We start from the raw sequence: 14,981 nt of genomic DNA, 5'->3' as shown, positions 1-14,981 counted from the left end.
TTTTGTTTCAATTATTTTAACTTTATTTTTTGTAATATAAGTATTATATAAAAATTAAATTATTATTGAATTTTAAATAAACAATAAAATTTTAAAAAAAAGTATCGGATATTGGTATCCGATAACATAGTTATCGGATTTCCAATTCCGATAGGAAATGTTTTTAATTTTTTTTATTTATACTTTATTAATTATTTAATTTAATATTATTTAATATATTTTATATTTAATTAATTATTAAAATATAATTTATATATTTATAGTACTAATATTAGAAAAATTAAAATGAAAATAATAATAATTAAGAAATATAAAATTTTGAAATCCTATTTTATTAATTTAATATTTTAATATAATTTAGTATATTTATATATATTAAATCAGTTTTTATATAATTATTTTTAATTTTACTACTTTTATTTTAATTATTTTAATTTTAATTTTTGTAATGTGAATATTAAATAAAAACTTAAATTATTATTGAATTTTCAATAAAAAATAAAATTTAAAAAAAAAAGTCATCGGATATTGGTATCCGATAACGTAGTTATCGGATTTCCGATAAGAATTTTTTAAAAATTTGTTTTCTATTTATACTTTATTAATTATTTAATTAAATTTAAAAAATTAATATGATTTAATATATTTTATATTTAAATAATTATTAAAATATAATTTAAATTATTATAGTACTAATATTAAAAAAATTAAAATAAAATAAATAATAATTAAGAAATCTAAAAATTTCGAAATTTTATATATTGATGTAATATAATTTAATATATTTATGTATATTAAATCAGATTTTATGTAATTATTTTTATTTTTATTACTTTTATTTTAATTATTTCAATTTTAGTAATATAACTATTATAATAATATAAATTATATTTTAATAATTACTAAAATATGAAAAAATATTAAATAATATTAGATTCTTAAATTAAATTAAAGATTATTAAAATATAAATAAAAGACAAAGTTTTTAAAAAAAAATTAAAAGGGTATAGAGTTAAAAATATGTAAGATTATTTTAAATAGAAAGAGAAAAAGTAAAAAATATATTTACTAAAGTTAAAAAATAAAGTTTTGAAAAAGTTGAAGATGTAGGATGAAGTGTTGGAGGTGCAGGATGAAACACTTTTACTTTAAATAGAAAGTGAAAAGTTAAAAAGATATTCACTAAGGTTAAAAGTAAAATTTTAAAAAAGTTAAAGGTGTAGGTCTTGGAGGTGTAGGATGAAACATCTCTCATTTAAACCTGACTTATCTGGAACTGTGGTGAGTTGGGTTGGCTCACCAATCTACCTTATTTTATTTTATTAATTTATTATCTTATAAAATCTTAAAAAATATCATCTGACTCGGATTGTATTATACTTTTAATTATTATTTTGATTTGTCAGTTTAACATTATTTTGAAAATGAAATTTGTTTAGATTCACTAGTGCAAAAACGCTGTTTAACGTCGATTAATTTGGGCTTTTAACGTCACTTTCACAACCGACGTCTATACGGGTGACGTCTATGGGATGTCGAAATTCGTCAGAACCGACGTCCATATAAACGTCAGTTAACGATATCCACTGACATCTATATAGACGTCTGTTTATACTCACACTGACGTCTAATTACTCTATATAGACGTCCACCTATGATTAAACCGACGTTAACATGAATATATAAAAGAGGTTTAAAATGACACTAATCGACGTCTATATTGTTATAGACGTTGGACATGGCTTTAACAGACGTCTAACAACGATTTTGTGTTTTAGTGCAGTTTTGATCCAGGCTTTCGGTAGCATTGTGTAACACTCTCCTCTCGCTAGTTTCCCCACAAAAAAAACTCGCGTCTTTTGAATCTTCTAGTGCTTTCAACCCAAAACCGAACCTGGGTCCATGGCTACTTCCAATTATTCATCCGCAACAGAAAAAAATTACGGTGTCGAGAAGTAGACAAGGACCCAAGTTCCATTTTGGGTCGAAAGAACCAGAAAACTCAAAAGATCGCCACTCTTTTAATGAGGAAACCAGCAAAGGGAGAATGTTGCACTATGTTACCCAAAGAGTGGATCAAAACTGCACTAAAACATAACACAAAAAAGGCAAATTTTAATAAGTTGAACGACAAGATAATCTATAAAAAACTAAAGAAAGTTTAAACGGTAAGCATAAGAAAAACCACGCACCTGAGATGAAGAGAGAAAAAGGAGAGGACGAAGACAATGACGTTATGAGAAAATATAATGCAATGCTGGAAGAGATAAAAAGTAGAGGTGCGCAAGGGAGTAAAAGAATAGGAGAAGCAGAGAAAAAGGAGAAGAGATGAAGACGCGATCAGAAACTGAGTGGTTAGAAGGGTTTGCGGTTTATTTAAAATGAAATTGAGCGTCGATTGCGCCAGAAACCGACGTCTATAGACGTCAGTGTTTGATTGGGATCCGACGTCTATTCTTCTTAAAGAAGCTGAAAAGATTGACGCTTGATTTCCTGTCAGGGTAGTTCACGTCGGTGTCCCTCCTAGCTGACGTCTAAAACCCTTGAATTTGGTGAAAATAATCAATTACAGGAACGTAGGCGTCGCTTACGTTCAGAATCGACGTCTAAATTGAAGGATTTTTGTCTTCCCGCCTTCCAGATAGGCCTTAGACGTCGCCATTTGACTACGTGACATCTAAGCGCCTGGGAATTTGGTGAACAACATTAATTGTAGCCCAGTCGACGTTGCTTGTTCAGGGGATCCGACGTCTATTCCACGTCTAGAGTTGAACAGTTTGACGTTTGATTTCCTGTCAGAGACTGGAACGTCGGTGCCCTTTTCTAGACGACGTTGAATTGTCTGTCTTATCACATACCTCAGGCAATTTGACGTCGGTTTGAGGTAGGTGCGACGTCTATGATGTCATAGACGTCGCCTAACATCGAAACTGACGTCTAGTTTACCAATATATTTACGATAATGCCACCATGCAATAATAGACGTCGGTTTTTCATGAAACCGACATCTGATGGGTGACGTTAAACAGCATTTTTGCATTAGTGATTTGAATTAAAAAAAATTGTAACTTTTTTATTTAAAAAAAATTGTAATTAAGTAAACTAGTTAACCAATCCGTTTAATGGAAAAGGGTTTAAATTTTTCTACCACGTCAATACATGAATTAGGTGAAATTAATTAACTAAATGACCAACTTGTGGTGAGGCAAAAGTGACCCATTTTGATAACACTATTTTTTTATTATTGGACAACGTTATTAACAAAAACAATGAAACTCTCATTTCCGGTAGAACAGTCGAACAAAACCTAACTAAAATTCAAAGAGATTGATCATATAAAACTTTAGTTTGTTAAAATACTCACCGATAGATGTAAAGGTTGCGAACACGAGACTTTGAAGTTGCCTTTGCTATAACACGATGCGACGTGAGTGAAGGCAGAGAATACAAAATTATGACGCTTTCTTTCTCAAAAAAAACCTCAAGATGTAGTAAATTACGTACAATTTATAATAGTGCGTAAATGATAAAGATAACTTTTTTTTTCATGTTTTGTAGATAATTAAGAGAAAAAAATTGTAAATCTGTTTAAATAAAATATATAGTGTAATAAAAAATATAAAAAAAATAAATCCATGTATAAGTTATAAATTTACTAAATTATAAGAAAAAACGAAGAGGTAATAATAAAAAATATTAAGATAACGCTTAGCGTCAGAGTATCAGGCTTCCTTTCCTTAGTGCCTTGTTTTCAGGGGCTTTTTACTGAGCCTGCCACTCAGTAGTAGCTGATATCATTCTATAGTGTTCGTGACAATATCCTTTATTTGAGGCTCAACTATGAAGGCTTGTAACTCAGCGATGACATTCCAACACTACATAATATTCTCAAATCAACTCCCAATCCCAGAGTCTCCAAAACTTGCTTATTTACAATCTCAAATATGGAACACAGTGTATAACTTCCAACCGAGCAATTTAAAACCAAAAATTCAAACAATCATTTTAAACAAAATTAGCTTCTTTTATCTTCTGAGTTTATATTTCGTATTTGTTATGTCATCTTGCAAATCATTAGTAATTTGGTGTTATTTGAGTGCAGAAAGAGATATTTTCACTAAGTCTTTGATGGATCATATTAGTAACAAGTTTGGTACATATGTATGTACTAGCTTGAGAGGAAATGTAAGATATATTATCTTTATTTTATATTTATTTTTTATCTTTATCAAAACCGTGTGATAGACAACCGCAATATCTTTATTATAATATAAGAAATATGGGTTAAGCCCAAAATACAAATAAAAAATAATAACAAACTAACTAAAGATAAAAGATAAATATAAAATAAAGATAATATATCTAACATATTTCAAATGAAATTTTTTTCCATTATTTGAACATTTAGCCAACCTGACTACACTTACAAAAATCTTAATATAATTTGACTTAATTACTTGAATGGTTTCCAATATGGTTGTATGAAGTTGGTTTTTACTTTTAAAAGAAATTCAATTACATCCTAACTTTTGAAAAAATATCTCAATTGAATTATTTTTAAAATAAAATTATTAACGACATTAACAATATTATGTGGTTCTTATGTGATACTCTCACGAGCATCTTGATTTCAATTTAATCTTGTATATGTCTTATTAATTCAATTTAGTTTAAATTTAACTACTAAATTTTAATGTAAATATTGATATAATATTTATATAAATAATATACTTAATCTTATAAATTATATTAATTAATTTATTCTTATAAAAAACAGGAATTAATAATATATTAGTTTTAAATTCTTATTTTTTTAAAATTATTTATACTTAATTAGTTTTAATTTTATAAAAAAAACATAAATTAACAAAACATGATTTATTTAGTAATATATAACGATTTAATATATTAGAAAAATATTTTTGATAAAAATATTAATATAATATTCATACTAATAATAAATTTTGTTTTAATTTAAAAAGAGACATTATTGTTTATCACTTAACCATGATGTAGTAGATTCTGAATTAGAGCTAAATTATGGAAGGATTGTCATCCTTATAACTTTTGTTTTGGGTTTTTGTTAGGATATTGTAATTCATAACTGATATTTTCTATTTTGAGACGTTATGGCTTACTCGGATTAAATGGTTCGAGAGCTACCTATTCCAGATCACAAGGATATTTATCACCTCACCAAGAAATTCAAGCCTCATGTCTGCATTGGAGCCTGTCATAAGCTGTGATGTATGAAATTGTTACATTGAACATGAAAATTGTAAAATTAGGATAATGATATATAGACAATATTTTTTGACAACATTTGAACATCAATCATACGTGTCATTGTGTGATTGATTCAAATGACACAATGACACTACCATGAACCAATCATACAATGACACGTATGATGATGTTTAAATGTTTTCAAAAAATATTGTCTAAGTATCTATATCAGGAAAATTAACATCTCTTAATTTGAATCATGTTTATGATCATTATTTAAAATGTAATATCTACTTTTAACTAATTGAATTAATTCCAATCGCTATGACAAAAAAGTTGCCTTAAAAATACTAAAAATACTCTGTTATCGTGTCATATAGAATACATTTCAGTTTAATCCATCGGATCTGTTCGATACTTTCTGTTACACCTGGTTGATTGTGTTTTCCTTTCTATACATTAAAAAAAAAAGGTCACGTCTGATTGTTTTTAATCCTTCCAAACAATAAAATTAAAAACTGAAAATAACACGCAACATCACAAGGACAAAAATGTTGTTCAAATCGACTACTCTAACAAATGATTTTCATAATAATCATATTACTAGTTTTTTTTTTTTTCAAATGGGACTAGTGGATCTGCCAATAAGAAATCCCCCTCCTTCATTCCTGAATCTATATGGTAATTGGTAAAACAAGAGAACAGTAAAAATTACAAAAAAAAAAAATACAAAGTGAATTTCATACATCTGTTAATATTAACGAAGATACAATGACAACGTACGCCAGAAAAAAGAAAACTGCAATCTGTATGAAAAACTTGGGATTTTCCCTCATGTTTGGTGAAGTCACCGCCCTGAAAAGCAGAAATTGAATTTTATTACAAAATCGCTCAAAAGTTCACAAAGGGTAAAAAATAAAATCATGAGAGCATGTCCAAGCAAAAGTAGAAGACAGGTCCATGACAGTTTTTGAACTGATATTGTGACTTTGTCTGATCACTCGACCACAACGTTACCTAGCAATTCGTTGGGAGAGCCGATGAAAAGGTAAACTTTGTATGAACACAATGCCTGGTCCTGTTAGAAGAGCTGTGACCGCATTGTCACCCTGCAATTTTCGATATCACGATCATATATAACACATTCTAGAAAAAGTTATGGGTGTTAGAAGAATCGTGTTATAAGAAAGCAATGCATGAAAATCCAACAAAGGTAGCATTATGGTCACCGTGATGAAAATGCTAATACACTGTATTGTAGCCTGTATCATCTTTGTCATTATAGCATAATTGCCCACTGTCGAGGATCTTGTGATCCGTGTGTATTAGAATTTTATGGATGGGTTGGATCCCTATCCCGTACACTACACCTCACTTTGAAGAGACTTGATTGGTTTAGCAATGCAAACTCTCAAATATTGCCAGCATATATGCACAGACAATTGCGAAGTTTACAACCGAAGTTGTCAGCTGGTAAAGTCTTCTTCAATAAAGAATAACTTTGAAATTGGAAGTAAATCCTACCATTATCAAGGAAGATTGGAGATGCCATTACCAAACAGGCAAAATTCATGATCCCCCACAACAGCAATAAAATATTATCCCGCTAGGTGAGGGTCTTTCCTCATCCAAAAGTAATTAAAGAAACTACTTAATTTCAGTATTGATTGAATACAAAATGCCTGAGCTGTAAAAGCTACTTACCCCAAACATTGTCCTTCGTGCAGGACCATTATATTTTATTTGGACATTGACCGTACTTGTCACAGCAACAATGGAAGAAACATCAACAGCTAGAACTTCACCGATCTCAAGATTTTTCTGTACAACTAACAAGAGGACAGAATCCAATAGAGCGTCCCAATGAGAAATAACAAAAGAGTATGGGGAAAAAGAAAAGAGAAAAAAATTCAAAGCAAAAACTTAATAAAATTGACATTAAAACTACAATGATGAATTCCGGAGGAGCTGAGAGTTCCAAATGGAACAAGAGAAAGACTTTATAATGTTTAGAAGAAAAGAATACCAGATCCACCCGCTAATATGAAAGCAAGCCCTTGGCCAGATAGCTTCTGCCTCAAGAATCCCTACAAAAAGAGCATGGTCTTAGGGAAACGATATGGAGGCATACAAAGAGGCCTGCCCAATTGGTTTGACAAAAAATTCTTCGCCTATTTTCACAGCGCCATTTTTTGTAATTATTATTGGTGAAAACTGAAACTGAAAACAAAAAATGTTTTCTCAAAGTAAAAGGACTCCTAACTTCTCCGAAATTTCTTCTCCAACAGAACACCTCTAATATTGAATATGTTTATAATAAGTTTCAGGGCTTATGTTAAAGAAGATAAAACCGGAGAGTTATTATTGGGAAAGAAAACATTTACTACATTCTAAATACAAACGTCATGTATTTCCTTAATTTTCCAATATAAACTTTAATTTTTATTCCCATAACATCAACAATTTTCATTGAAAGAAAAGTGGTAAATAAATTTTAGGCTGAAGTTAAGATAAAAGTGGGAAACTTTTATCGAGAAAGGAAACATTTAATACATTGGAAACACAAAATTCATCTATGTCCTAAGGGCTGATGCAAATAAAGCTGTAATTTTAGAAACTTTGAGGAAAGATATTAAAAAACTCTCAAACAATAACTGGCGGTAGATTATATGGTACCACCCAATAACGAAGCAAAGAGTTAAAATCATATTTTATCGGTTTTCTTCTCCATACCATGGATATAATAAACTCATGAATGAATGCAAATGCAACCTAAAAATATCGATTACGAACAATAAATTGTGTATCAATCCCAAGAAGATCCGTCAACAGACAAGTAATGCATCCTAGGGACATCTCCTGTCATTGTTGATAATATCTTTTGGTAGAAAAAGAATTCAATGTAGCATTACAGCGTACATAGGCTGTCCATCTTGGAGTTCAAAACCAATGTCCAATTTTGTAAAGTATCAAAACAAAATAACCGCGATCAAAAGGAAAACTACGTGGGCTGCCATGCAATCGATACCAAGTTAGTAACAAAGACAAATAATTCTAGGAAACATCCCAAATATCTCACCTCAGCACTAGCAACAATATTTCGTCCCCTCTGATCTACTATGTTGCTAACCTTCACATCATTGACAGAGCAAAGAAAAGCATCTGGCTACAGAGTGCAGAAAAATTCAAAACAAGGTTAATTTGTATTCTGTTTCTCAGATTTAAAAGAAAATTCAACAACCAGTAAACCTGTAGATAAAATTTTAGAATATAAAATCAAATTTAACAACAACTGCAAACAAATTGATTATACCTGACACAAAATCTCTCCATTGAACATTGCCAAATCAATCTGTATTTGAATAAGTAACAGACACATAAGCATATATACATATAAAGAGAAATCCAGTCATATATATACCAATATTTATTTCAGATGATGAATATTGAGACTTAAAACAAGGGTAACAATAGTTTGAAAAGGCACATAAGTACAAACCGGAAGAATTCTTGCGAAATATGGTGCAGCAATTCCAACAAATCCTTCACTTGTTCCAGAATTGTGAAGAACAATACTAGTTATTGTTTTGCCAAATAACCACTGCCATACACCCACTTCATTTTCGGGAAGGTAGGCATTTTCCATTTCAATGGATCCAGACATAAAGCACATGGAACCTACAAGTAAACAGCATACAGGTTCCATTAAAATATTGACAGGTGTGATCCACAAATTGTAACTTAATCAAGTTATACAGACACAGATGTGGGTCAATTTATTGCCATATTGGTATCAATATGCATTAAAAAATATTATAACGAGGACTACTAGGAAAACAAAATACCAAAGAAAATTATCTGCACAGCTCCACTCCCACAAATATTTACTTCTTGGTAACTCCCTACTTGATGATACCAGTCACTAACATGCTTATTGGCAACAAACAGGTCATAAAGAAATTTAAGAGCGAGGGATTCAATTATTTATTTTTCAAAAAGCCTTTCAGTATGACATTTATCAGGTACTTACACAAACTATTTTTAAGAAATGCTAACACACATTATTTACTATTAGCTAAAATTTGTTACAAACCATAAATTATGTAGGTAACTTCTTATTTAATGAACCTCACTCCTAATATTATAGTTTTTCAATAAATTTTAGTTAATGATAAAAAAAATCATGTAAAATGGTGTACAGCTAGTACAAAATATTTTAAGAAATCTAAAACAAAAAATTTAGACAAAAAATATGAATAAATATTTGCAAACAAAATATATAGTTTATTTCATCCACAATTGTTTAAGAGTCGTGACCAGCAGAGGGTGGGGTTGTTAAAATATACACGGCCTATCCCCATAATGAGAGAGGTTGTTTCCAGGATTTAAACCCATGACCTCCATGTCATAAGGCAGCAACCTTAGTGTTGCACCAAGATTCACCTTCCACGGCAATGTTTATTATTATCCATAAATCATGTTTGTGTCAGTTTCATATTCAAGAGCATGCACTTAATATTTTAGCAGTACAAAATGACGGCACAAATTTTATTCGATACTTTGAGAAGAAAGATCACCAAGGAAAAATTCAAAACCAATGAATAAAAGTTCCCAACAACTTACCAGGTTTTGCGATGATTCTTTCCTGTGGCTTTAACATTATCTAAATTTGCAAGAACCAGATGAAGAATGATTATACAGTAAGTAGACAATATATAGTTTCCAAAACATTGGCATTTAAACTTTAGATTTTCATATATACCTGAACCACTTGAGCTTCACCCCCTAAAATCTGAAAAGGTATAATTGCATCTTGCGGGCTCTAAAGTGCAAAACATGAAAAGAAAACACCCTTGATAAATAATTCTTACAAACAAAATATATGAATAAATATACTGAGAAACCTTCCTTTTTCTTAGATTTGTGTGTTAGAATATCTACTATGCTTTTCCATTTTCTAGCATCAGTACTGCAGGTTTTGTGTGTGGTTAACTTCTTATACTAATAGCCACTTTACTGAAAACAGTATGCATGATAATAAAAGTATTTTATATTCCTTAAAAGTACACCAAACATCAAAAAAGGTCTTTTTATATAATATCATTCTGCATGTTCCAGAGGAGTTTTGTTAGTTCAAAGGCGCATGGACCAAAGGAGTAAACTATCATGATCCAGGACTCAACTAAAGTTTGTCAATCATATAATGAAGCCATCATATCAAATTAACTAAACAGCAACTTCAATTGCAAAAGTATAGCAATATTTAAAGATACAAATTGATCTATAGAGTACTCCAATTTCACAAATTACAACTCTAGTTGAGAAGTCATAATTGCATCTAACATATTAATCTATAATTCAAGCTGTTCTAGAATCAAGACTAACAGAGATCAATTGATTGAAAACAAGGGAAGTTTTAAAAAAAAAAGTATTTTTTAAGGACAAGAATTGATGCAAGTACCTGATAAACATAAGGCTGAAAAGGTGTTGAGAAAAATGGTGCAGCCATGTCTAGGGCACAGGGGTTACTTTGAAGTCACTGGAGACAAAGCCAGCCAACTGGAAACATATTCAGGAAAAAATCAATTGAATTTTTATTTAATAACACATTTGAATTCTATCATGCAATAATTCTCATGTCTGGGAGTAGAAGTTTATGACTGACAATTAATACAAGATTCAACTAAACACTTGAAAATTCAATATTACAAGCTAGGCAATTCATCTAAATGTTTTTTTTATAAATTTATAAATGAGTAGTCAGGTTTAATCATAATGACCAAGGTTGTCAAACTTAAGAACTTAAAGAGTCCGCTAAATTTAAATTGGAAACTTAACTTGCAAACTCACAAGAGTTTACCCGAGTCTACCTAATAAAAAAATAATATCGAGGAACCGAAGATTACATATATGCAAGAACATAAACCTCTTACAAAATAATAATTAAATGCTAGAAAAATATACTATAACAGAGAACAGAATAATATACTTCTAAGTAACAATAAACAAAATAACGAGAAAAACCATATTATATTATAATAGAGAACACAACCAACAAAATATAATTGAAAAATATACTAAAACAGAGAACACAGCCAAAACAGAGAAAAACCACTCATTTTGAACAAGACAAAATGGGCCCTGAAAGAAAGAGATGGGTGTGAAGGTGAAATCTCGAATCGTAAGGGAGATTATCTAGAAATTGTGAACTAGTCTTGAAATTCCAAATAGGAGATTTTAACGAACATTATATAAGAATATGTAAAATCGTGAGAGGAATGAACTTCAACCCCACATGTAGTACCCTGTCTTCAATTTCAAATGACAACTTCAATTGAGCGCGTGTGACTTTAAGGATGACATGGATGGCTTTTAAGGAAGATAACAAACTTAAGTTTCTGATCTAGTGTGCCTTAAAACATAGTGACAAGGTGTCATTTTGGAACAAAGCTCTGGTGCCATTTTCAAGAGGTGAAATAGCTCCTGAAAATCACAAGTCCAGCTGAGCCTGCACAGAAACAATTATAGGAGCATTTTGGCTCATTGAAGGCTGATTAGATCATTAACTTGTACGATCCTACAAATTAACACTCAAATTTGACAAAAAATGGCTCTCTTTTTCCCTCCAAACAACTTCAAAGGTGAAATAATCACAAGTTATTCTTGAATTATTGACATAAAAATGTAAATTATCACTTCAATTGCAAAGCATTGCAGTAAAGACCTGAAGTTAGGAAGGACTCAGGGGAACATAACCAAATAATCACTGAAATTCAAACCCTTAGTAAGACTTTTAATTGCAGACTGCATCAAGTGACACGGCCCCACTCCACTGGCCACTTAAACCACTGGCCACTAGCGATATCATGGACAAACCATGTAGACAAATGAGAACCCCAAATCTCCAAAGCACTTCCCTAAAAGCGCATTTCAATTAGATGTTCTAGCCCACTGATCCATCTACTTGAGCATTTTCATCAAACTTTCTTCCCTCACAAATGTTACTCCAGAACTACCCAGATAAACAAACCCACGAGAATTAAGAAGTACCCATTAACATACAGAACTTACACATACTTCTCCTTTGGGAGAAAAAAAAAAGTAAACCCTAATACATAACAAAAACTATACACCGGAAACATATGACGCACCGGATTCAACAAGACCAATGAAAGAAAAACCCAATGTTGTGCCACAGCAGTAGCTACAGCACCTTTATACGGAATACCTACTCTCAATTGAATCCTTGAGACAAAAATTGTAAAAGTATAAAACAAAAAACCCATTGAAATTAATAGTCAATGAGGGCCTAAAAAATGAAGAACAATATATGCAATTGAATATTGCAGAGATAAATCTCAAATTGAAAATATTGTTGCCAAACAACTTACTGAATAATAGTTTAAACCCAGCCGAATAGGGTCTCAGATCTGGTTGATTAATTGATTCCCTTGAGCAAGCGAGTTTGATTCAGAGAAACATGATATACATTGCCTTATGGGGGATTCTGCTGTGTTATGCATTTATTTTTCTTTGTTTCAATCCAGAAGGAGAAAGACCTTTCTCTCCTCTGCTTATGACTGTAATGTTACAATTTCTGCGGTACACGTGTCTTTCATGCTGATGTGGCTTGTTTCTATTGTCTAGAGTGGTCAATCTTTAAGTAAGATCAATCCCTATTGGTTAGCGTGATCAATTTAGGTTACCAGAAAATGCAACAGGGTACTTTTATGACTTGGGATAATTTCATAATTATTTATGTAAACTACAACAATACCATAAGTGTCTTTGAAAAAAAATTCAATTAAATCCCATAAGTCTGTAATTGATTCTTACAAATTTTAAATGAGTTATGATTACAAAATAAAATGTTAATTGTTAAACAAGAAATTTAGTTGGATCAAGTTTAATGTGTATATTTTATTATTTATATTATTCATAAAAAAGATGAATTTTTTTTCATAACTAATTTTGTATTTACTTCTTATTAATATTATTAATTTATAATATATATATATATATTTTGAAAATCGCATCATCTCTATATATAAAATAAGTAATCTCTCCACTAAAATTAATCATGACAAACTTTTAATAATTTATAAACAGAAATGATAATCTCATTCTATTAATTTTTTTTTTAATTTTTAAACACATTTCTTTCTAAACATTTTAGCAAATTGTCTTTTTTTAATTTTTAGGAAAAAACTAATTTATGGACATTAAAATGTGCATCAACATTTAATATAGGAAATTATAGGTTATATGATGTGATAAAGAAAGAGAGATTGAAAGGAAAATTAAATGTGTGATAAGTGTAAACAGAATTAAAGTGTATGTTTATAATTGCTTTTTAAAACATTGTATTATTTTGTTCAAGCATAATTTATAGTTATAAATTTTAGTTGTATTCTTAATATATAAAATATGTAATTCATATAAATTACATTAGTGTTCACTAAATTACATTAACTTATAATTTTTTTTCTTTGTTTAAAAACTTGGACAACCTAGAAAATAATAATAAAATAGTTAAGATTAAGAGATATGTTTTATAAACTAAACACTTGAATATTTTATTATTCAATAAGTTATATATAAATAAAATTCTATTAAAAATAAGTTTATTTCATAAAGCTTGTATTTTTTAAAACTCTTTTTATTTATAATCTCTCTATCATTTTTCTAAATATATGATTCCATATTTCATCTCTTTCAAGATTCAAGCATAATTCTATGTTTTTAGTGACAAAGGAAATATATCAATTTCTTTAATAGATTAATTTTAATTTTTGTTTTATTTTAGTCAACTTTTGACTATGATACATGTCAACTTTTTTTATCTTTCACTAGTTAGTTCAATTTTGTTCTATAGTCAATTTTTTATTGGGAGGCATGTGGAATATTTAGTATTTCATGGGGTCTCCGAAACTTCTTTAGGAATTCTTATTTTATTGTGATTTTAGGAATGTACTTTTACATCAATATAAACTCAATTTGTGTTTTGAAACATCGTATGGGACATTAAGTTTAATAGCAGATTGAAGTTAGGAACTCTAAGAGAGGTAGGTAAAACTAATATTGATATTTGTATTCTTTGTTTGAATTGTTTAGTTGGTATTTGTGATTTAAATGTTGAATTGATGAATTACATTTGTGAATTGGTATTTGAGGCGTTGTTAGTATATTATAGAATTTGATTTTTATGTTGATTGGTGATTTTTGGGAAATTGAATGGAGTAATGGATTGTAATGATGATTGTAATGGATTTTTTTCGTATTTATGGAAGTGTTTCGTAAAAACATAAAAGTATTTGTTAAGATATGTTATATATTCTAGTAGCAAATATTAGGCAATCAGATATTATATTAGTTATAATTTAGACATTGTTATAATTTGTGTTGGTGTCATTCCTTTAATAGGTTAGGAATCATAAGACCCTTGTATGCATATATATGTATATATATGGTACTCTAATTTGAAACAATACATCATAATTATTCTTTAAACCTTATTATATGATATCAAGAGCCAAAGATCGATATCTTCTACAATATAGGAATCAATGCTTCTTTTTTCATTGAATATTTCTAATGGCTCCTTTCCACAAAAATCAATCGGAGAAACATGATTTTGGGACTTCCACAGCTTTCAAGAGTCATATTTCTACTGTTGTCGGATTTGTGACCAAGTCAGATATATCTAACTGTGCCCTTAATCTTTCTGTTGTTACTAGGGGTAGTGATTTAATAAG

General features: G+C 29.6%; 1 protein-coding gene across 2 annotated transcripts; it reads right to left on the bottom strand.

The window, feature by feature from the left end:
- Positions 1–5,778: 5,778 nt before the first annotated feature.
- Positions 5,779–12,776, bottom strand: LOC106765470. 2 transcript variants are annotated; one of them, XR_002668574.1, is made up of 12 exons: positions 12,618–12,776; positions 10,688–10,785; positions 9,989–10,048; positions 9,850–9,889; positions 8,726–8,904; positions 8,540–8,578; positions 8,306–8,392; positions 7,253–7,313; positions 6,931–7,055; positions 6,456–6,746; positions 6,244–6,335; positions 6,048–6,081 (listed from the first exon to the last, which is right to left on the bottom strand). XR_002668574.1 is itself a non-coding variant. In XM_014650109.2 (11 exons), the coding sequence occupies exons 2-11, from the start codon at positions 10,733–10,735 to the stop codon at positions 5,967–5,969; spliced, it is 846 nt and encodes a 281-aa protein (XP_014505595.1). In that variant the 5' UTR covers positions 10,736–10,785; positions 12,618–12,776; the 3' UTR covers positions 5,779–5,966. The 2 variants fall into 2 exon arrangements, 1 of the variants encoding a protein (XP_014505595.1); XM_014650109.2 differs by lacking the exon at positions 6,456–6,746 and having other exon boundaries at positions 5,779–6,081.
- Between the last annotated feature and the right edge of the window lie 2,205 nt (positions 12,777–14,981).

The sequence above is a fragment of the Vigna radiata genome, chromosome 7, assembly GCF_000741045.1.
Source record: "Vigna radiata var. radiata cultivar VC1973A chromosome 7, Vradiata_ver6, whole genome shotgun sequence".
NCBI classification, from domain to species: Eukaryota; Viridiplantae; Streptophyta; class Magnoliopsida; order Fabales; family Fabaceae; genus Vigna; species Vigna radiata.
Note: the sequence above shows the minus strand (reverse complement) of the source record. Positions and strands in the feature narration are given on the sequence as shown.